At 28.5% G+C, this 26,146-nt stretch overlaps 2 protein-coding genes across 3 annotated transcripts; one reads left to right on the forward strand and one right to left on the reverse strand.

Annotated features, from left to right (window-relative positions):
* On the reverse strand, positions 1-24,821 carry LOC113376782 (AP-1 complex subunit sigma-2-like). Of its 2 annotated transcripts, XR_003367053.1 has the most exons (6): positions 24,687-24,821; positions 24,440-24,618; positions 24,262-24,370; positions 22,767-22,904; positions 705-838; positions 1-70 (listed from the first exon to the last, which is right to left on the reverse strand). XR_003367053.1 is itself a non-coding variant. In XM_026616836.1 (5 exons), the coding sequence occupies exons 1-5, from the start codon at positions 24,687-24,689 to the stop codon at positions 14,612-14,614; spliced, it is 474 nt and encodes a 157-aa protein (XP_026472621.1). In that variant the 5' UTR covers positions 24,690-24,821; the 3' UTR covers positions 14,451-14,611. The 2 variants fall into 2 exon arrangements, 1 of the variants encoding a protein (XP_026472621.1); XM_026616836.1 differs by lacking the exons at positions 1-70; positions 705-838 and adding an exon at positions 14,451-14,656.
* Positions 9,813-12,373, forward strand: LOC113376781 (organic cation transporter protein). Its single transcript, XM_026616835.1, has 2 exons — positions 9,813-10,315; positions 10,469-12,373. Exons 1-2 carry the CDS (start codon positions 10,273-10,275, stop codon positions 12,067-12,069), a joined length of 1,644 nt encoding a protein of 547 aa, XP_026472620.1. The 5' UTR covers positions 9,813-10,272; the 3' UTR covers positions 12,070-12,373.
* Positions 24,822-26,146: the final 1,325 nt, after the last annotated feature.

Consider the following 26,146-nt stretch of genomic DNA (forward strand, 5'->3'; position numbering starts at 1 on the left):
GTATGTATGAATATATAATTTGATGTGTCGTAATTGGAGAGAGCAGATCAATGGTTCGTTTCTTGGGTGACTGAAAAAGTTGAAACAAGTAAAGTAACTATTTACAAAAATAATTAACGTATCAATATTAAACAGTAATTCTTGTCATTAACTAAGGCATCAACTTTTTATTGTAAGCATTAACTTAATGCTAATGCCATAATGATAAGGAACTGTGATGTATTTTTTATTTCTACTATCAACAATCCTCGACTTTCCAAATAGAATGCATTACATGATTTCCTTGAAAATACTTTTAACTCACTTCAGTAAAAATAGGTTTATAACCAAAATCCGTAAATCTAGTGTAATAAATATAGCAGTATCGTACGTTTGTTTTAATTTTATATGTATTTTTGTTTTATAAGTAATTTATTATTAAAATATTTTCAATTTTTTGCATCAAATCACAAGTTTCATGTGATTCTTAAGCAAGTAGAAGAATGATTATTTAACATTTCGTTCGGATTATTTCGCGTATGGTATGAAGAAAATAGAATATTTCTGGCTAAAATTGTAGAAATCATATTAAAATATGCAAAACACAATACTTGCGCTTATAATTTTTTCAATAATTCATCGTAAATAATATAATAGTATCATTGGTATTTTCAATATGTTAATAACAGATTCACATTCGAACAAAACAAAATTTAAGAACATACTTGTAAGGTACATCAGGCGCATTTCGAAGAGAGCGTTAAATCGTCTATAACTTGTTGATTTTTCTTCTAAGAAGTTATGATAGGTGATAGTATGAGATGATTAACGTATGAGCTGCAAATTACTTGATCGCCCCCTGTAAAATATTATCCTTATATAACTTTTCAAATAGGCACAAAAATACATATTTCAATGAATTTCATAGAATAACATAAGAAATAATTATTATTTTCATTTTCAGAATTTAATTACATATTCTTATAAAATAATTAAATAAAAAGTACAAGCAACTATATTTAATTCTACAATTATGTAAATTAGATAATGAATTTTTCATACTTTAATTCTCTTGATAAAAAAAAAACAAATATTTACTTACAGGCTGAATTTTATCACAGACAAGTTGCAGTTAAACAGAATTAGTACATACTTACTATGTGATAAGTAATTAATAATTACTTACTACGTAATAAGTAATTAATAAGTGCTGCCCATTTTTTCTAACAACAATTTTAAATTAATCTAACAAAATAGATCTCAAACCGACCTGCCCTATAGTATTTTTTAAGATCATATGAGATTATAAAAGATATATTTGTATGCACATGAAAATAATCCTATAATTTATTGACCGAATATTAGTCAAAACAACTTTCTTAGAATAAAAAAAAGTAATTTAATATCATTCATTATTTTAAAATCGTTTTAGAACAACATTTTAATGAAAATTATTCAGCCTCATTAACTTACAATAATTTATATTCGCAATAAATAATTCTTTTTTAATGCACAGTTAATATTTATTGAAAATGATTTTATTTTTCACATTTTGTAGTATTATATGTGTCAACATAGGCAAAACACTTGGTGCAAACATACAAACAGGTATTAATATTTTTAAGTATTTCAAAATGTTGAAATAAATGTAAGAAAAATAGCAAAATTATTAATTAAATTATTTTTCGTCGTGACTCGAATTCTCTCCATAAGAAAGTTTGTATATATATATATATATATTGTATATATACAATTAAATGAGTTATTTCGATTCTCTCTCCACATTTTTGTGACAATTTTCGTGGAATTTATATATTTGTACGAATATAATTACCAAGCGTTTGTATAGACACCTGTATTTTGAAACAATACGTACACCATTATGAAAATCACCGTCTGTTTGAAAATTATCTCCAAATAGTTGCAAAGCAAATGATTATACAAATAATCGGAACAATATTTTCTTGGCGCAAATATTTGAACAATTTTCAATAATCATTGTTTTCGCCAACCTGCAACGTTCTATATTTAGCTGTGTGGCTGCATTTGCCGTCTTTTTGGATTTTGGAAAAACAAATAATAATTACATCACGTGTGTAAAATATAAAGTGAAATATGATTAACACCGATGTAATTTACTGATTTTTTAAATTATTATTATATGAACAGCAATCAAAACCTAAGGGTTGCATGAGATGCTGATTTATTTAACTAACTACATCGGTTTTGATAGATGGCAGCCGAAACAATCTTTCTATCTCTATGTGATGAATATTATTATTTTTTTGTGAAATAGATGATTTTTTATTGATGCAGCAATGCCAGGTGGGTGCTATTTTTACTTGGAAACATATTCCTATGTATATTTCCAAGTGAAAACCGATGTATGTCACTGCTGCTTGACATACACTGCAAGTATCGAACCTGGGACCTCTGAATGGAATCTCTCATTGCTTCAACCACTAACCTACGGGTCAATTAACTAAATTTATTAGTAATTATTTAACAAGAAAAATATAACAAACATGAGCTTAAATTTGTGAATTTACATTATATTTTTTAAATTAGTAAATGCGTGCTTTATATTACGATGGCAGCCGAAACAGTTGTTCTATCCTTATGTGATGAATATTATTATTATTATTGTTCTGAAATAGTGATGATTTTTTTATTGGTGCAGCAATGCCGGGTAAGTGCTATTTTCACTTGGAAACATATTCCAATCTATATTTCCAAGTGAAAACCGATGTATGTCACTGCTGCTTGGCATCAGTTTGCTCGAGAAAGGTATCGAACCTGGAACCTCTGAATGGAATCTCAAAGCTCTAACTGATCTCTCCAATTAACTGAATTTATTAGTTATTACTTAACAAGAAAAATATATCGAACATGAGCTTAAATTTGTGAATTTAATTTTTTTTTCAATTATTAAATGTGTGAAAAAAGTTTTACATTTACGAATAACTATATAGAATTTTCAACAGAGATATTATGCATACGCCTTATAGCTACGATGTCTTATAAATGTGAAAAATAGTTCAATAACAATAAAGGTCCAGGCAAGTTTCTGTGTGATTTTTTAAATTTATTCTGCATAACTTTTAGTTATGAATACTCAATAAATATGTATCATAGTAATGCAGTAATTCTGCTCTATTATAGCACAGTAAGTTTAGAAAAACGAATTTTATGAATGCCTTAACTTCTAATAAGATATAGATCACCTAATAAGCAAACTACAAAATAAAGGTACTTATACCAATTCAAGTGCAAATCTGTATAGTATATAAAAAGTGCACCATGAAATAAAAATTTCTTTTCTTTTGAAAAGCTTCTTCTTGAAGTATTTCTTTCATTTTATTACATTGTATGTAACCTTGTAATAATTAAAATAAGGCATTCATATTCTCGGCTGTCATTAAATCATCAAACATGACCGGTTTAATTAATAGAAACAAAGTAAGAACACCACAGAGGTCGGTTGCTAACATAGGATAAAATAGAAAAAAACGTCATATTCTTTAATAGATACTATAGAGCACGAGACCATGATTTATTAAACATCAGAGTCTAAGGACTATTGACAATACATACTGACATTCAACTTTATATGCGTCACCTAAGATTCTAAAGACAAATTTTCCGTTTATATTATTCAAATTCAAGAAATATTTATACACTTCTATGTCATAGTAGAATAAAATCCTAAAAATGATAAGTACAGAATCATATATTATGACTAGTGATGCATAGCATAGTACCTTAAGGCAAATTGCTAGAACTTCCAGTGCCAAAAATTAATTTTTTTTAAAAAAAATTCAAATTTTTTTTTTAAACTAGAAAAAATTAAATTTTTTAGACTTTTGATTTTTTCGAAAAAAAATATTATATTTTATTTTTTGAAACATTTTGGTTTTAAGTTTTGAACTTTTTTTCGAAGCAATCGTGCTCTGTTAGTTGCGTAGAAATGAAATATCGAAGCGCGTAAGCGCCGCGTCGTAGTCTAACGGATAAACATTAGTACGGTCCCCATAAAAATGTAAATAAAATTTGTTATTAAAATCTCTATAAAATATCTGATAATTAGATGTGCATATGTCTATTGATCATTTTTGTTCGCCAAGTGGCATGTTTTATTGGATCTCCGAAACCCTGGAATCGTTCAAAACAGACTCAAAACGCTGTTATCTCAAAAACTAAATTACCATTTTTGGCACTTTTGAGCATTTTTGAGATTTTAATAATAAGTACAAATTTTGGTTACATTTCCATGGATTCCGATTCAATGTTTATCCGTTAGACGGAAGAACGCGACGCTTACGCGCTTTGATATTTCGTCTGTACGCAGCTAATGCAGCGCGATAGCTTTGACAAAAAGTCGAAATTTTCAAAAAAAATCAAAATATAAAAAAATATTCATTCAATATTCATTTCAAAGTTTTCAAAAAAATTTCAAACTTTTTTAAAAATATTAATTTTCGGCAAGGAAAGTTCCAGCAATTCGTCTTAAGGCACGATGCTATGCACCACTGGTAGTATTTTAATAGTAGCTGCCAATTCATTAAATGATTTTTCAAAATAATTCAGGTGAAAACACGATATTTGATTTAATTTCACAATATGATTTTTGGAAATCTTGAGCTTATTTTTGCTTATACATAAAATAAATGTTTTTTATTTTACAATCTAAAATATTCACACGGTATTATATGAAATTGCATGGTTATTTTTTAGTAGTAGTATGGTACATATCATTTTCAAAGGCGATTATATTCGAGCGATCTATAACCGCAAAGGGAAATTTGATATCATACTGTGCTGGCCGAAGTTAGGATCGAACCCGGGACTAATTTGCCCATTATACCACGACGGCCTCGATTTTATAATAAATAACACCTAATGTAACAAAACAATTTTCAATTAAAACAAAATCCGACAAAATACGATCGGTATCTTTATTTCATCACAATGTGTTGAAACTGTGTATTGAAATGCAAAATTATGTTACGCGTCGTTAAACAATGATACTGAAAAAGAAAACATGAGCATAAATAATTCTTATTTCAAACAAAATGTTTATAAATCATTTCGGCATTAATGAATTAGCACTTTTCGCACAAGGGCAATAACGAAATATATATTAAGTAATTAAAAAGATCTAGAACTGATATCGAATTCAGTAACCTTTGATGCACGCCCTTTTTTGAATATAAATTGTGCAAACGATTACCTCATAATTACTATTACGTTTCAGTTTTAAAATTAAAAATCAATTTACACAAACTTTTGTATTGTATTTTTCAAGTGAATTTTTTAAATATGAAACCATAAAAAATACCATACCTAACCATTAGCTACCTTGGGCGATAAAAATGTTTACAAGAAATTGAATTGAAAAACAAACATATTAATAATATATAATTTATAGTTATTATAGTAATAGTGACTATTACTGTTCTGGTTGATCAAGAATACATTTCGATTAATATAAGCAAAGATCACAGCAACTATTTATAAAAAAACAAAAGCAAGAGAACTAAATACCAAAATGATTTTGGCAATTTTTAAATAGATCATATGCATTTAATTGTTTTAAATTTAAGCCCGAATACAGAAAATCAGATACTTGGCTATTTCCAAGTGAAGCCTCATATTGCTGCATCAAATTAATCAAATCAAATAATAAGTAAATCAATCAAATTTGTAAAATTGTAAAAAAAATCATAAAATAGAGATAGGCCAACTATTTATGTGCTTTCTTTAGGCTTTTTTTTGACTATCACAGTTTATAGGATTGAAGTTATAATCGCTGTTCAAATAAATAAATAATAATGATAATGATATATACGATATATATATATGTGTGTGTGTGTGTGTGTGTGTAAAATCCAATTAGTAAAATGAAAAAAATATTTGCCATTGATAAATCATAACAATTTACTTAACTTCCTGTGTAGTAAGTTATTGAAATTGCAAATCTATCAAAAAAAAACTTTTTTATGTATTCACGGTTCAGAACTTACCGATAACATTGGCATATCTTACAACCAAAAAAAAAAATTATGTACGCGTTGACGTAGGCTTGAGTACGCCTAGAAAACAAACTATTCTAACACATTTCTGGGAAAACAACTGAACTTTGTCAATTTTATAAACTTCAATATTTTTTCAAGATCTTCAAATGATTCAAAGAAAAAGTTTCCAAAAAATCTACATTTCTAATTTTCAATTTGTTAACTGGGGCTTCGCCGTAGATTTGTGGTTAGAGCTATAAGATTTTAATTAGAGGTTTCAGGTTCGATATCTGCTTAGGGCAGCCTGATGCCAAGCAGCAGATACATACATCGATATTCACTTGGTAATATAGATAGCAATATATTTCCAAGAGGAAATCCGGCATTGCTGTATCAATAGAAAATTTCATCAATATTAAAGAAATTGTAATAATAAACTTCATTACAAAGAGTTGGAACAACCAGTTTGGGTTACATGTATAAGTTAGTTAAGTCAAAATCATCACAACCTATAAGACGCTAAGATTTGATCACTATTCAAATAATAATAATAATAATGTTAACTGTAATATTTCGTTATACCCTCATAGAAAACGACGTTTTTGCAAATTATGGTATAATATAAAACTATTTGTAGTGATCGCAAAAAAATCAAAAATATTTTTTTTATATATTTTCCTTCAAAGGTTTCTGAACATTTTGGCATGTCTTAGAAAAAAATTATGTACGTGTGTGTGTGTATGCGGATTCAAATTTTCGTCGACGATCTAAGGGAGACAAATCAGCCGTGATCAAAAATGGTAATTCAGTTTTTGGAATAACGGAGCGTCTGATTTGTATTGATAAAATGAAGAACTGATTAAATATTTGGAAAGACAGGTCCAGCAGTTTCGGGGATCCGTTAAAAAAAAGTAAAAAAATGCCATTTGACACTCAAAAATAATCATTAGACATATGCACATCAAATTATCAGATATGTTATAGTGAGTTTAATAATAAGTACAAATTTTGTCTACATTTCTAAAGGTTCCGTACAAATGTTTATTCGTTGAACTTCGACGCGACGCGACGCTGACGCGCTTCGATAGTTCGTCTCTAAAACAGCTACGCATCGCTCAAAGATTAAAAATTCTCAAAAATATATATTTTTTTTCAGTTTTCAAAAAAATTTAAAGCTTTTTTACATTTCAGGTGAGAGAATTTCCAGCAATTTACCTGAAAGTACGATACCATGAAATTGATTAGAATTATATACAAATATTCTTGTTACAAAAATTGTGTATTATTTAACAACCAGGATAAAGAATACTCAACTATGGTTATTGTCGGCGTATTTGTCATCGACCTCATGATCCCGCGAATTGAGATTTGAACTTATTTATCAGTTTCGTCGTTGATAAAAGACATTTAAAATGTTACGCTTAACTTATAATTTCAAGTCTACATTTCCACTTGGCGCGATATGTCTGTGCCGTATGCATTTCGTGATATCAACCAGAAAATATACATTAAACGTAAAGAACCATTATCAGTTTAAAACGACACTGTTGTCTACTGACCCAATAAAACTGTTACACAACCGAACAGTGACGTCGATCTGAAACTGATCGTAAGAAATATAATATCTGATGGCTTTCACCGATCCAACTGTGTAAATTAATTAATAAAGTAAAAAATATCATGTGTCGGCGCAGTTGAACACTCTCTTTCTAAATAATCACCCTGTAATTGCAGTACAACTTTTTTTCGTATCAAAATTTGGATAAAAAATCTTCAAAATTTCTGTTTTTCCAAAACACTGACACTATTTTGCAGCCTACGATATTTTAAATTATTAATTGTATTATTTATTAAATGATCACATGTTTCAGTGGATCAGATTTAATTAAGAGTATAAAAAAATGATATGACAGCAAAATTCATCTGAAATGTTCGTTATCTGTGAATCTTATTATAATTTCATATCTTTACAACGGATTATTGATTGATGAATTTTGAATTATCTTCTCGACGAGGTTAGACAAATATCATGAGTCATCACAAATAATTAATATTTTTTAAATACTTAAAACTACAAAGGTAAAAGGGATAATAATGTATAGAGTAATTCATACAATAATATCACATGTTTTGGAAAAAATGCTATTGCATTTAACCAATTTTGGTTAACTGCGATTGACGAATATATTCGTCACGAGTATAAATCTTTAACCGTTTTACTTAGTTAACAGTATATTTGAATTGCAATTTTTTTAAAAAAAAAAACACATTCCCAAATTAAAATATTTGAATATTTTGAGGCTAAGCCGGTATAAAATAAATAACTGACATTTTGTTTCAGACCAAAATTTTACCTCGAATCGAAAGACACCAAATGTGCCCACAGTTAACTCGTTAGTTGATAAATGTATAAATTTCGAATATGATTTTGTCACATTCTACAATTATCATTCCCATGATGATATGAGTTCATTTATTCACACGATGCAATTATAATTTCGACAAACTCGAGTCCGGAACAAGAGAGCGTTCAAGACGATATCAAATTGCTGAGACCAATTTTTTATAGCCAAGCGTTTAATAATTTAATTTAAGTAAGTTGTGTCTGGTGACACAAATGTCTTAATAAGGAATGCCAGCAATTATAAGACATTGACAAGTAACTTGTCATGACGCAATTTAGTAGTATATCGAAGAATTTATTGAACACATTGTTACATATACAGGACAACACGTGCGAACGTCTTAAATGATATTAATGATATCGATTTCAAGATGCGAATGCTGGAGTATCAAATGGCACCGAATTTAAACTGTGTAAATAGAGATATGACACTGAGTGATATATTTGTTTTCAACAAATATATAAGGCAATATAAAGTTATTAATGCTTTTAGGTAGTTCTAAACTGCATATTGGCCACTAATAGTTTTAATTCTCTTCAGTTTAAAAATTCGGAACAAATGGTTAGTGTAATAACAGCAGAATCTCGTTTTCAATTAAAAATAAAATACTTATACTTGAACCTTAGTCCTTAACATATGGTTAATTGGAGATAGATCAAATGTATTATTCACACAATATTTCAAATCTTTTTTAAGTATAATGTTAATAGAAATGTCAACATCAATTTCAGAATAATAGTGTATATATATGTATATATATATATATATATATATATATATATATATATATTGTATTAAGGTAACTGGAACAATCAATGTGATATTGCTTATCAAAAAAACTGATTTATCAATTCAATTATTACAATCTTCCAAAATACAGAAATAATGAGATTAGTTGTTGAAGTTTAATAGAATTGATATAAACATGTAGTGCACACTAGAATTTTTAAAAATATAATTCTTTAGTGAAAAGAAGTTATTTTTTATGTTGTGGATAAAAATCATCATTACTCTAATAACACTGTAAGTATGCAATAAATAAAGTAAAACAATTGTCTAATAAGTTATGAAAATTTTATAGAGCAGTACTGTTACGCTAATAATTATCTACGTGAAGAGCTGATAAACATAAATTTAATCTCGAGTAATTAAGGTTTAATTGTCAATGCATTATGATATTGCGATAGTTGCGATTAAACTCAATGGTACACTAGAGAAAATTCTGACGTTACAATTATTATAATAATGTTTACAAAAACATTCATCTTATTAGTAGATATAAACTTATCCTAGTAGTAGTATTAAAGAATTCTTTTGAATAGTTGAACGATCGCACAAATTTAAATATTATTGTCAAATTTTATTTTATATAATGGAAATCACAATAAGAAAACTCGAAAGAAGATGATGAACGTGTGCTATACAACCAAAATAAGATGTTTGAAAACAAGAGCGTTATTTGTAGAGGCGCTTGATATTATTAGCGCGAAGAATTTATTCATGGCCGCAATTTATGCTACAGCGTCAACGAATTATTGTTATGGTTAGAAATGATTTAAATGATTGATGAATTATTAAGCGCCAAGCGAATCAATCTATCTCTGTGACGACCAAGATGTGAAATCGTATCGATAAATTTGAATATTCGCGTGGTGCTCCGCCAGTTCTAACGCACTCAAGGCTAGTGTGGACGGCGTGTATAGTGGCGAGCGGCACAGCAGCCGGCGAGAGGACATTCGCAACGCGACAGTCGCGGTGTCAGCATCCGAGTCGCCTAGCCTAGTACCCGGCTCATCAGAGTTTTGTCTAATTTATTTAATAGTTCCTCCTACTTAGTTTTAAAAAAAAGTGATATATCAAAATAAAGTGCAACAATGGATGTGGATCATGATTTAGAGGAGATGATGGGGAAGCTAGGTACGTAGAATTATTTCGATTATTTTCATTTGTAATGATTTCTCAATTATTGCTTTGGAAGCAAAGCTATTGCAGATGTGCTAATTAGCTATTCGCACATATCAATTAACGATGTCATTAGAATTACTTCATCTCATCCGTTTAAATACGCAGGTGACTTCGGACGTTATCAGATGGCGCAGTTTTCATTGCACATCCTAGCCGGGTTGACTGCTGGTTTGCACATGTTGACTTTAGTAACCGTAGCTGCAATACCAGAGCACCGATGCATGATCCCAGGTGTAGATATAAATGGCACTGCGGCGCCTTGGAATTCATCCTTAGTGAGAGCTGCTATACCTTACACTGAGGAAAACGGATTAGATTCCTGCTACATGTACGATGCTCATAACCAGACCGTGGCGTGCACAGAGTACGTCTTCGACAATACATACTACCAAAGTTCACGCGCCATCGAATGGAACATGGTTTGTTCACGGCGATGGATGGGTGCTATTGCTCAAATGACTTACATGTTCGGAGTATTTACTGGTGCTGTGACATTGGGTGGTCTTGCAGACCGAGTTGGACGCAAAGCTGTGTTTTGCTGGTCTGCATTGCTACAACTTGTATTAGGTGTTGGTGTAGCGTTTGTGCCCGAATATATATCGTTCTTAGTAGTGCGTTTCCTTTACGGTGTGTTTGGTTCTGCTGGAAGTTATATCACCGGATTCGTGTTGACCATGGAATTGGTCGGTGCTAGTAAACGTACAGTGTGTGGTATTGCATTTCAAGCTGCTTTCGCTGGCGGAGTAATGTTGGTGGCTGCTTGGGGAGCTTTAATACATGACCGTCAAATCTTGCAAGTTGTATACGGACTACATGGAGTTCTTCTTATCGTTCATTGGTGGCTTATGGACGAATCTCCACGATGGCTTTGGATGCAGGGTCGTGCTCGCGAAGCAGTGTTAATCGTACAAAAAGCATTAGAAATGAATAAACGCGGCCTTTCACTTGACGTCTCCTATTATGTTTCTAAAGGAAAAGTTGTAAGTCATGACGATGGACCATCAGCCGGAGTCAGTGACTTATTCAAAACTCCAAATTTGCGCAAAAAAACTCTAAACGTATGTTTGTGCTGGTTCGCAAATTCGTTAGTATATTACGGATTATCCCTTAGCGCTGGTAAATTATATGGCAATCCTTTCCTCATTTTGTTCATAATGGGCCTGGTTGAATTTCCTAATTATATTGCCACAGTATTTCTCATGGATCGTCTAGGAAGACGTTCGCTTATCAGTGGATTCATGATAGCTGGTGGTATCTGTTGTATAGTGGCAGCATACATTGAACAAGGCTCAACGGCCGCGACCTCTATCGTTATGCTTGGAAAACTGTTTATAGCAGGATCCTTTGCAATTATATACATCTACTCTGCAGAACTTTTTCCCACGGTTGTACGAAATTCAGCGCTCGGCTTAGGTTCCATGTGCGCTCGTTTATCTGGTGCCCTTACGCCATTGATCACACTATTGGATTCTTTCGATCCGACCATACCCGCTGTAATATTTGGTGTCATTTCATTGGTTTCTGGATTGTTATGTTTAATATTACCAGAAACGACAGGGCAACCAATGCCACAATCCCTTAACGATGGAGAACGCTTCGGTGTCGGAGACACTTGCTTCACAACATGCCTCGGTAAAAACAGGACTGAACCCGAACCAGAACCTCAGGCGGAACAAATGTATCCAATGAACACTGTGGTGTCATAGTACAAACTAAAGTGCTCTTATATTTCTAATTTAACATTTGCTCATGAAAAACAAAAATCACATCGCTCATAACATTCACAAATTGGACATTTGTTCAATTATGAAGTACTATACCAATGCTCATCGTTATATTGCGATTATATTTAATATAGATTTAAATATCATGCTACAAATTTTGTAAATAATAAAGTTAAGAATGGACTTAATGTCTGCAGGGACCATTTTTATACATTGTGTGATTATAAAATAAATATTAGTATAATGCTCCATAGTCAAACAGATTGGTAATTAATACATTTGTCGACGGAGTAGTACAACTTTTCACAGTAAAATTGATGAATAATAAATTGAATTATTATTAGACTGCATGTTATTTGGTTTTTGAGTTAAAATTATACCAAAGAATCTTTTCAAGTGAATCATTTAAGTTAAGAAAAAAAAATTAAAAAATCAATACTCTCTCTATATACAACCTTTAATTTAATTTATAATTATACTGAAAACTTTAGTATTAGAAAGATATTTGATTTGATAACCAATAATATTACTTGTATTTAGTAGATATAGAAAACTAAAATGTCATATGTAGTTTCTAGTAGTTGAAACAATGTACTCAATCGTCACCATATAACGAGATGTGATACAATAAAGAAGAGTCTTATAATTGTAAGTAATTTTATAGTTTTTATATAAACGGGCATACTAAACGACATTTAATTAATACGTGAAATTCGCATATATGTGAGTCTTGAAAATGTATGTTGTATTGAGCTTCGAACAAGGAATCCAATATTGTAATAAAAAGCCAAAAAGTTATTATAAAATTATTGTTTATAGCCGACTTTCTCAACTATGTACGTTCCATCTTCAGGACATCTGTCAAGAACATGATCTTGATTAGAAGGTAAACAAAGCAGATACATACATACATACATACATACATACATACATACATATATATATATATATATATATATATATATATACATGTATATATAATATATACTTTACCAGTTAGTACAGACACGTATCGTTAAATATGTAAATGCGCATATATAAAACAATATATACATACAATGTTATACCTCATATGTACATTATATATCAATCCATATACAGTTTAATACACCTCTCTGTGCCTCTACAGTAGCTCTATAATTCAGCAAATATAACCATGTACTATTTGGGTCTAACGTCCATTAATGTCCAAACAATAGACTTCAAAATATCAGTGTGATAAAAAATCCCACGCGTGTGAAAGTTGTTAGTTCATTATTCTGTCGTAAAGAATATTTTTGTGTTTTACATTTCTACACCCAACCGGACTAATAACAGGGTTAGTATATTTAGTACACATAAACTAAAGTAATCTAGAATATAGTACAGGTGTTTGATTGTCCTTGCTAATTATGATATCAAGAATTAATAGAAACATCTATTTGAAATAGAAAAAACAAATGTTTCAACAACAACGAAAAATTATGAAAAGAAAAAAATGTAACAGAATAGTATAACTTCAAAATCAAATTAAACGAGAAAAGCATTTTGTAATATTTTACAAAATTGAAGTTTTAGTTTCTACTTCTATTATCTCATGAAGGATTTATTGCAAGTGATTACCAAACTCATATATATATATATATATATATATATATATATATATATATATATATGACAGCGTCTAAAAATCCGGCATAATATCAACAAAAAACATTTTCTCTCAAAATTTATTTTAAATTCATGCATTAGGTTACAATAGTCATAACCTTTATTCGGTGGAATACGAACATATCTCCTTAACAGGTCGCACACTTAATCTCTTGTAACTTTGTAAATTGTTATGTTAGTAAAATTGTAAAAAATTGTTATGAATACAACAGTTTTGAAATTTATATTACATCATGTAGAACATTACTATATCCTCATACCACGGATTGTTTTTTCTGTTTTTAATATTAGAATCAGCAAATTTTCTACTGAATAAAGAGTAGAACTATAGCCAAAACGTATGGAATTTAGAATAAGTTAAGTAAATTTATGTTTTTTATTGATATTATTTTTAGACTCTGTCAACATCAATTTGGAATTATATATTCACGAATTTCAATTTCTGTTGTCAGTAAACGACATGTTTATATCTGACACAAAGTTAGTTTACAAGATTGTTAAAATTGAATTGAAGGAAGGGCGGGATTTATTATGTATCGCAAATCACATTATATTATAACCAATAAACTTTATTATAATTATTTTTATACCAAAAATATACATAGTTATCAAATGTTTATCTAAAAATTCACTTATGATAAATTAAAATTGTGAATACTGTTACAGTTAATACATGGAATTTGCAGTGCAATTGTACATCACAATATTAATTCAATATAGTTATTATACTCTATCAACTAAGATGTTAAATATTTCCACAAGCGACATGACAGGGGGATTAAAACAGAAATCGACAAATAATCTAAGGGTATGAAGAAGTCCATAACTAAATTAAATTTTGTTGTTTATCGAAGATTGTGGTGGTATTTTGTTACTAGCCCAAGCCGTGATCGTCGAAGAATCCCTGCGGCGTCTCCTCCTGCGAAAGAACAACGTCAAAGAAAAATTTTCAACAAGTTCCATAAATCCTTACTCGGGATAAGTAATGTGCGACGCCAACGAGAAGATCATTTTAACACTATGTACCAGTTATACCTTATTGCAATTAATTTTAAATCGGCCTACGTCAAAAGAAATCTATTATCCCAAAACCGGTCATATATCTAAATTACAAACCAATTTTATCAATTTAACAAATGCTTATACAGCGAAACTAAACGATTGTAAAAACATAATGAATGCCTTATGTATCTGTCTGTACCAAATCATAATATTAGATCTACGGCTACTAAACTAATGCTGAGATCGCATAGAAAGTATTTTATTTTGCTAATATAAATAAAATAATAAAGTTAGTATTTCTTTAAATAAATAAATTTGTTTTCCGTATCAAGCTGAGTAAAATTTGCATATGCAATTAACAACTTATTAAAATTGCATTGAACGTAATTTATAATTTATCAAATAATAAGCATGCTAATTTATTTAGAATTTTGATTTAAATGCATATTCGAGATGCAGAAAATACGCGACATATGATCTCAGCCTAAATCAATTTCAAAATTCCAGTTTATACAATAAAAAAAAACTAAATAGCTAAAATATGTTAATCAATAATAATTCGGTAAAACAAGTTTACTAGACAAAAAACGTAGACAAATTTATACAATCTGATAAAAAAGTTAAATTTATTTCATCAGTCACAAAGATAGTGTGAATAAAATCAAGCAAAAAACTGTCATGTGTAGATAATCTTAATCCGCGCCTAAAATTGATCGATTGCATAAGTGCTAAGTGATATCTATATGTAATATCAATAATGCTCATAAAACCGTTATTTTAATCAAAGGCACACATTACAATTTTTATCACAGCTCGTTCTGATAACATTTTGACATAGCAAATATTTACTAACAATGACGTATTCCATACACTGATAATCGACCTCGCAACATAACTATTGAAAATTAATTTTCGATGCAATTTTTCATCATGCTTAAAATAAGTTAAAACCATTCCTTATTATAACATTAAAAACAACCACCACAATAAGCGTGTAAAAAATAACAATGTTTTATTTCATTTAGCAACTGAACTGTGCTAAAACAGTACTAATCGCATAAATCAAGTGAAATAATGAAGTATGGTAAGTGATGCAGAGAAATGGATGGGATGAGCAAATAATTGCTAAGAATTATAATGAAGATGATTATCACACGCTAAATATACAGGCAATAGCTCTGTCTCAAGATAATTACGAATAATAAATCACAACTCGAGCACTACGACTGTATCCATGCACTACAAATTTTAACAAACTTAGCAGAGGTTTCATTACAAAAACAATAAATATATGCTCTACTCCTAGATGTCAGGAATATTACAGGTAAAAGGTATGATTGCAGTAAAATTAAATCATAATACTAATATATAATAATAAGCATTAAGTATTATTAGTATTTAGTATTATATATATATATATATATATATATATATATATATATATATATTAGGGTGGCCCTTAGCATGGACATTTTCGAATTTCTTTCCTCCCAAAGGCTCAAATGGTTCCAAGTTGATAAAAAATAATTCTCTGAAAGTTTTAGCTCTTAATATTAACTTTTAGATAGTGCGCAATTCAATCAAACTTCGTATGGAAATAGCATGGAAAAAATTTTGAAAATTAAAAAAAATTGTTTTTAGGTATAACAGCGACAAAGGAATTAAAAGTGAAAATTCATGTCATTTTTTATTGAAATTTCGACGCTCTGCAAAATTTTTGAAATTTTTTTCGTGCTATTTCCATACAAATCTTTGATTGAATTGCGCTCTATCTAAAAGACAATATTAAGAGCTAAAACTTTCTGAGAATTGTTTATCAATTTGGAACCATTTGAGCCCTTGGGAGCAAGGAAATTAGAAAATGTTCATATTAAGGACCACCCTAATACACACACACACACACATATATATATATATATATATATATATATATTTATTTATTCATCTTGATAGTTTTTTCGACGTTGTAACATATTTCAAAGTAACTAGCAGCCCATTCGTCGAAATAAAAATGTAACAAAGTATTTAAGAACTTTTATTTATTAAAGTTCTAAATTAAAGTTAATTAATTAAAGTTATAAATAAAAGTTCTTAAAAACTTTATTACATTTTTATTTCAACGAATGGGCTGCTAGTTACTTTGAAATATATATATATATATATATATATATATATATACACATATATATATATACATATATTATAAATGAGTAAGTTCTTTTACGATGTTACATAAAAAAACAAAGATTTATATAAATTAATCTTTAATTCCCAAACGTTTTGACATACAATTTAATGTCATCATCAGTGGATATTGATATTGGTATCTTACATCAAAAGATGTGTACCATATACAGCACAAAAATCAGCTCTAACATTAAGACACTAACTTGTCAACAATTATGATTTGTTTCTTTTATGTGGATAGGTAAAATAATAATAATTGTTTAACGAAAATCTATATGAAATTCAAATATTTTTCAAACGAACTTGTAATAGCTACAGTGTCCGAAACCGATTACACACTATTCAATTCTCATTATTTTACCTATCTAATAAAAAGAAAAAAAAATCATGATTATTGACAAGTAAGTGTATTAATGTTAGTGCTAGTTCAATATCCACTGATGACATTAAACTGTATGTCGAAACTTTTGGGAATAAATGATTAATTTAAAAATCTGTGTTTTTTTTACATATCGCCCCAAAAGATCTTCTTCATATATCTCATTATGGAAATTAATTACTCTATATGATGCATATACATATATACGTATAAATACATGTAGAATGTTAATAAAACACCATCTCCTAAAGAAGCTCAAACAGAAATTTCAAGATGATTCAGCTGAATATCAAAAATAGGTAAAAAATGCAACCAGTTTTCTAAAATCTATACATTAATGTAAATTTAATGAAGCGCTTGAACTTCGACTAATATTATTCTTTATTCAGATTAAAATGGAAAGCTTTGCTTAAGAAACCAAACCTCTAAAATGGATTCTGATATCGCGTGGGTTAATCCAAAGGTATACATTTTGAAATATTCCGTTTTGAGTAGCCATTTAGAGTGCCGTAGATCATATATCATATATTTATGTAGTATATGTAACAAATTAATAATAATTATAATTTAATATAATATTTAACCAGATTGATGTGAAAATTAAAAAAAAATAACTCTGTCAATATTCGAACTCGCGTATATGTGTCGATGCTGATTGTGAACATTTTGTTTGGCTTGAAGACACATATGATATTCGCAAGTTCGATCCCCGGCAGAATTTTTTTTTAATTTTATTTTTACATCAACCTGCTTAATATTATAATAAACAACAATAATTAGTAATTTGATATATAAATATATGATACTAATGATACATAATACATAAATATATGATATATAGTCTACGGTACTCTAATAATTTAAACCTTTGGATCAATCCACGGGACATCAGAATTAATTTTAAAGATATGGTTTCTTCAGCAAAGTTTCGTATTTTGATCCATATAATCTGAGAATCATATGTGTCTAAGCGATTTTTAAATCGACCTAACCCTTTATTTTGTTATAAACGTACATATGTATCATGTACAATCGACGCACCCTTTTATTTATATTATACACATACATATGTATGTGTATGATAAAAATAATATCTAACAGTGATATAGGTGAAACCGGAGTTTTTTGTCAGTATTAACACCTTAAGTCCGACGTACCCAGGCAAAACAAAATAAGCTCGACAAACGTAAATGATTTTTTTCTATATATACATAAAAACAAAATACATATACCAGGTTGGAGTGAAAAGATGCTGGCCCTACCAGAAGGCAATGGGTCTACTTCTGGATTGTCATCATATAGCTCTCTCCCTAACTAATTTATATTTATACTTTCAGCTCGATCGCATTCCTTTGTTAAAATGGAAAAAAATAGAAAATCATGCAGTTATCACATACTTCTATTTTAAGGGTTTAACATAAAGAAAAAATTAAAAGAAGACACGGATTCAACACTTAAGGCTCCAGATGATAATCAATATTAAGCAGTGGAACATAAAAATAGATTGTGTGAACACCTATAACGAACTATTACCAGGACGGCCCGTTTAAGTCATAACTTGAAAATGATCGAAAAAAAACCCATAAGTTTTGAAAAACACCATAATTTGGAAGTAGACGGTATAGCAGGCTTCTAGGACGTTATAAGAATGTATGCTAATTATTTTACACGATCATTTGAGAATGGAGAAGCAGTGTGCGAGATCGGTGCCACGTATGCTAACAGCCAATATTTTGTAGATTTTTGGCGTCAAATCATTTGTTAATGAAGTTTGGAGGCACCACTATACTTCTGAAAAATAAACAACCTTCTAAACACCTGGTTGGTCAAAAAGAACCAAATTAAAAAATAGTAAATAATGACAACTAGGTTTTGGCTACTTTTCTCGAGATGCAAGAGAATTTATATACATTAATTACATTGAGCAGGGTAAAACTTTCGTAGGTCAATAACCGAAATATCGCAACGTTCGAAGCAGGAGATTCAAATTAAATTTCATTTAGTGAGGAAATTATTTGTTTCATAATGATTACGCGCCAGCGTATTTGCTGAGTATTTCCATAGCTAAAATTTGCATATTGTAGTTCGATGGCGCATCATCCCAAATCTCCAAATTTAACTCTCTGCAACTAATATCTGTTTTCTAATCAGAAAAAATAGTGTGGCCAATATCTTGTTAGTAATTAGGAAATGATGGAAGCCATAAATCAGCGTTTTGAAGAAATTGACGAATCTATGTTCAAAACCGTTTTTATTCATAAACACCGTTAGAAAAAATGTATAAGTATCAGAGAAGATTATGATGAAAGAAATAAAGCCCCTGAACATCATTATTCCTAGGCAGCCCAGCAACTTTTGACCCCTCCCTCGTACATATATACACATTATAGATATGGACTTGCACATAAATACACATAATATATATATATTAATATTAACAATGTATAATATCTTTAAGCCATACATGATATAAAACTTGGAAGATTATTTGAGAATGTTATTTATACCGAACGTTTCAACATCCTATCTGGAAACATTGAGAATTGCACACTATTTTATGTGTTTAATCATAGTAAGTGCTGACATGTGCCAGTAAACTCATAGAAAATTGGTAGCAAATTCAACCCACCCATGATGTAATGCAGACCTTGAAAACATCTAGTCTTGGTAGTTTTCAAGAAGTCTTAAAAAAATATGTATAATGATATATATATATATATATATATATATATAAATTTATATATACATGTAAAATGTTAACAAAGCCAACAATTTTTTTTAAGAAAAAAACTCGAATAAAAAAAAGCATTCAAGTTGGTTCAGCTGAAAACGAAGAATATGGTGAACAAACGCAAAAAGTTTTCTAAGAAGTACACAATGTTAGTTTAATGAAAAGCTTGAAGTATCAAATATGAACTTGTCACAGTCACCTGCCTAATACACAAAATTTATGAGCAAGTCTACAAATTACATAAATACTTAGAAAAGCTAATTCTAAAAGTATGAGCATAAATCTTTTTAGACTTATGAAATATTTAATTTAAATTACAGCATTAATAAAAGTAAAGCATAATTTAGCAAATGAAGAGGTTTGTATCAATCAATGTGCATATTAATTATAATTACTCCACTACTTATTACAGAAAGTATACCACGCAAAAATTTTAGAATTTTGTTAAGCAATGGATTTAAAAGAGGTAAGTATGTTTGTAAGTTACTAAGCTAGTGAGCATTTGTAAAAGTTAGTTTTACATTGTGCAATCAGCAAAGAAGTGAAATAAATCGATTGAAAATATATTTACTTACCATATTCGCAATGCTAATTTGAAAATTATGCAATTAGGTTCTATTACTTGAAATAAAAAATATCTAGAAAATGAATGTGGGCAAATTGAGATGATGCTGGAAGTAATATTTATAACATCAAAACTATTATTACTATTTAATAACATTGTATTTATATTAAACTTAGCTTCTTAATAGTAATAACTATTAGACGTTTTCCTAAAATTATTGAGTAAGTTCCCTAAGATATTTTTTATGTAATTTGTAAACATTACATAAAATAAATTATTTGGCAAAAACGTGTTAAGCCTGTTCTTTATAGATTATTCAGAATTTGCATGTTTGTTTTACCAATGTAATCAACCATTTCTCAATTATTATTTTAAGTATATTAACCAACAAGAATAAATTGATTTCTAAAACAATAGTTAAATTAGTTTCCAGAAGAATTTTGAATCCCGCACAACTGTACCATCAGTTATGCACATTTTTGTGCAAGTAAAAAAAACTTCATGTACAAAAAAATAAGATATCAATAATTAAATCTTCAAAACCTATTTTGAAAAATAATGTTTTAGGTTGGTTAAATAATGGTTATTTAAACATAAAATTTATTTAAAATATTTAAAAATAAAACAAATAACGTGAGTATTCAACATTATGATCGAATTATCAAGGTAAGAATATAAAATATTTAGTGACAAATTACACAAATCAATGTCCATTTAGTATATAAAGAGAACCAGATTGTAAAATAATATATCCCTTAATTGGCTTGAGTTAGCAATATATACTTTAATTCTAGGTCCATTTTATTATGAATGGAACAATGACTTGAAAACCTCATTTTTAAAATCATTAAAATAAAGAAAAATCATCAAATGGCCCTAACTTACGCAATGAATAGAGTTAAAGTCATTTTCATACAGACTTACAACACAACACCCGTGTGTCAAAACACAAATGTTTGTAAAACAAAATGGATGATTTACATGCATTCATGTGTGCAATTTAAAACCTATATTTATTAGCCTGTCATAAAAGTGTGATTCAAAATGACATAAAAGATCAAACCTATATTTCCAGCAAACTGTAAGAAACCCAATTGTAACCAATCTATATATTCAGTGCATCAGTTTCAAATCTGTATAATAAAACCATGCTTAATGATATTACTGGAAGGACAAAGAATGAAATTATTAGCATAAAATAAATTAGGAAAAATATTTGAGAATACTCATCACATTCGTAAAGCAACGGAACAGACTAAATGTTAGTATTTGCTTAATAGTGGCATCATCAAATTTAGCATCAGCAGATCACTTACTAAAATTAAATAACAGCGAATATGCGTTAAAGTTAATTAGCACTTGCAAATACTTGTCTTTCAAGTAAATTCACTAACACATCCAAACAGAATAAATCATGCAATAGCATGAATACATTCAAGCACATACCGACACAAGACGGTTCAATAGAACCGTGTGGACAATAACGGATGCAACATACAGCTCATCACACTTCAAACTAGGAAAACAATCAAAATGCATTGATTTGAAAACAGGCAACATATATAATATAGTCATTGAATTGTATGGCATTACAAAGTATAGTTATATAGTTCAAGTATACTATAATTTTTTTCTTCAAATTAATCAGAATAGCATAAAAGTACAAAGCAAAAAGGATCTCACGTGTATTATTTGTATCAAGAAGCATCGAACTAAATTGTTAAACTGGTATTAGAAATAAATTGTAAAATTTTATAAAAAATGTTTATCTTCACATATTTTAAAATTATTCAAGTTCAAGTTTATTGAATTATTAAATAATAATCCATAAAACAACACATATCCAAAACTTCAATTTGAAGTACATGGCATGTCATTATAAATAAATAAGTTATTGAGTTCATTCAACATTCAAAGATAACAATAAAATGTTTCTTTCAATATTGCTTATAAGATCCTCATTGCATATTTATCATTATGCCTCAAGTATATAATACTAATTTGTTTAAATTATTAATTAAATAGAAATTACTTCAATAATCTACAAATCAATTTTCTACTAGAGATAACGTTTGACATACACATACAGGAACAATAATAAACATAAAACTAACAATAAAGTTCTAAGATATTTATAAATCATTACTATCATCTACTGTACTAACCTCCTGCAAGAGATCTTGAGCTGCTATCGCTTTTAAAACATTTTTTTTAGAAGTTTCTTGAAGTTCACCACCAACAAGAAGTTCATCCAATATGAAATAGGCTTTTTCAAAATTGAAAATTATATCTAATTCACAAACCTATAAAATACATAAGTGATTAGTAATCTTCAAAAATAAATTACACAAAAAACAAATCATTGCTAATTGTAATGCAATCAAAATGAGCAAATTTTTTTGTTATGTTAAGCATTAGTAAAGAAGGATCAATGTATTCATTAAATTTGTCAAATTTATTAAAAATTAGTATTAAATAATCTGTAATAATTGTAAAGAAATCTGGAATCTAAATTCGTTTCAACCATTACAGTTAAATGAACCCATTATCGTTTTAACCCTCAGTCTCACGGGCTCAGTAACTGTATTTACAAGTTCAGGACAGAATCTTATTTTAACTATGTATTTGCTTAAAAATATTTTATAAACAAATATTTTATTAATGTTTCTATAATGCTGAATAGGAGTTCTATGAATAAATAAGAAAAAAATAGAGATTAATTAATGTAGATTAGGTAATTATTGTAGTAATATAACAGATATAGTAGAATATATTAATATAGTAGTATAACAGAATATAGATATACATATTTGCCCACAATATATTTAAAGCACAATCTATATTTATTAGATTACATATAGAAAATTGACAGAACCTGTTTGAATATTTTAATAAAGAGTGCATAAATATTATGCATGTTTAAACCACAGACATTTGGTTCAGTATATCTCTAGGAAATAAGTTCAGTATATCTCCACCTGTCAAGGTATGCAAAGCTCACAGACAAACTGATGTGGGCATGTGAATAGTAGTTAATAGTAAAATAAAAGAAGCTACTAAGGACAAGGAGTCTTTATAACATCAAATCATAGCTCGGCACGCTAACTGATTGGCCCTGTCGGATTGGCTAGGCACAGGTAGTTATGAACAATTTTATAAATAAATGAAGATTAATTATATTTTTCAATGTAACATTATTTAACATTCAAATAGTAATATTTTATTAAATAAAAGAAGCTATTAGGGACAGGGAGTCTTTATAACATCAAATCATAGCTCGGCAAGCTAAATGTTTGAACCTGTATCTGTCAGATTGGCTAGCACAGGTAGTTAATGAATAATTTTATAAATAAATGAAAATTATTTATTTTTGCAATTTAACATTCTAATAGTATTATTTTATTAAAAATGATATTGCACAAAAATGGCAATTGTTAAAGATAATGTATTTAAAATATAGTAATGAAGTCATAACAGCCAATGTTAAATAGGCATACCATTATACATGAACAAAAGCATCATAAATAAGCATTTATGATACAATGAGTAAGGTATGTATATACAAAACAAATTGTTAAAAAATGCCATAAAAAGGTAAGTATAGTGCACCAGAAAGTGTAGTTAAGTATACTCAAATCTATAATAATTAAAGATACTTACGCTGCCAAAATATTTGTCTAATAGTTCTACATATCTGTGTATTATCTCGAGTGTTAATAGTTCATTATCATTCTGTTCAATTGCACAACAAAAATATAAACTTGCATACCTACAAACACAGATTAATTGAAAAACTGCCACATTGTACACATGTGTCACAAGAAAATAAATATCTCACCTTTTATATACAACTTTAACATCCTTCCATTCTAAAAATGAACACATTTTAGGTTTCCTTGCTAATATGGTAGTAATTAATTCCCTAGTAATTTTTTTCTTTAATTTGTCTGTGTATGCTACGTACCATTTTTGAAGTCTTAATTTACCTTGGCGACTGAATAGTAGCATGAATTGCATCTAAAATTATGGAAAAAAATGTTTACAACCCCAATAATGTAACGACGACGTATAATAAATATCTTTACCATTTTGATATATTGTTTTTTAAAACTAATATGCCATTAAACCCGATCAAACACTTCGCTATTGACGGCTGCCGAGTCGTTGACGTAGGTAAATATGGTACGGCCCAAAATGACAATTCAAGTCATAGATAAAAGATGATTCATGTAATCGGGCAACACCAAACTGTCACGAGTACCTAGCAACAGGCGTACCATCAGAAGGCGTATTCAAAGTAAATATTTGAATATGAAGCTATTTGAATATGAATATGAATATTTTCATATTGAAAATTATTATGTATGAGTGTTATATATATACTCTACCTTGTATCATTTCAAATGTTTAAGACATTCTATTCAAAATATACTTTTATTGTAATGCACTTAATATTTTATTTTTATTTTATTTTTGTATTCGTTTAACTTATTATATATATATATATATATATATATATATATATATATAATAGTTCTTTAGAAACTTACTCATATATCTCTAAAATTAAATAAAAATTAAGTGAGTTAAAATATAAATATGGTTTTAATCAATTGTCTTGATTTTTTCAAATGGTACATATATATATATATATATATATATATATATATATATATATATATATATATATGATAAATAAAGAAATGTTTTTTTAAAAAACTTTTTTGTTTTTTATTACTTTTTGGATTCTTGTTCGAAGCTCTACAAAATATTTACAAGTCCAAAACTTTACCATCTAATATATATATATATATATATATATATATATATATATATATATATATATATATCCCATCTGTCTCTTCATCTCGATACTTAAGATTTGTTTTAAATATTTCTGTATCTATTCACATGTTTTAGTACTGTGTCAAGCTCTGTAAGCGAGTTGGTGTTTTTCGTATTTTCAAAAATTAAATGTAATTTAAATAAAATATTGAAAAATGTGTAGTATATAAGTAACTATTTTAAAATTATACTGAAGATGAAGCATACCATGGTCTCAAAACGTCTTATGGTAATTACAGCTGTAATTACCAAATAAAGTGTGTGTTAGAAATATGAGTGTTGTATTGTTCATATTTAACATTTATATATATATATATATATATATATATATATATATATATATATATATATATATATATATATATATATATAGAATTTTATGATATGAGTGGATCGAATATTAATTGTTTAATATGAACAAAACAGCACTCAGATTTGTTTAACACAACTTTATTTTATGATTACAGACGTTTCGAGACCATGGTGTGTCTCATCTTCAGTGTAATTTCAAAAACAGTTACTTATATACTACACATTCTTTAATAATTTATTTAAATTTCATTTAATTTTTGATATACAAAAAACACCAACTATTCCTTGCAATGCTTGACACAGTACTAAAGAAACATATAACACTTACAGAAATATTCTAAACAAATTTGAAGTACTTATCTTTTATTCCATGAGAAAGACTTATTTA

Source organism: Ctenocephalides felis, unplaced genomic scaffold (assembly GCF_003426905.1).
Source record: "Ctenocephalides felis isolate EL2017-DRISC unplaced genomic scaffold, ASM342690v1 CF-g0.4_SCAFFOLD_01886, whole genome shotgun sequence".
Classification (NCBI taxonomy): domain Eukaryota; kingdom Metazoa; phylum Arthropoda; class Insecta; order Siphonaptera; family Pulicidae; genus Ctenocephalides; species Ctenocephalides felis.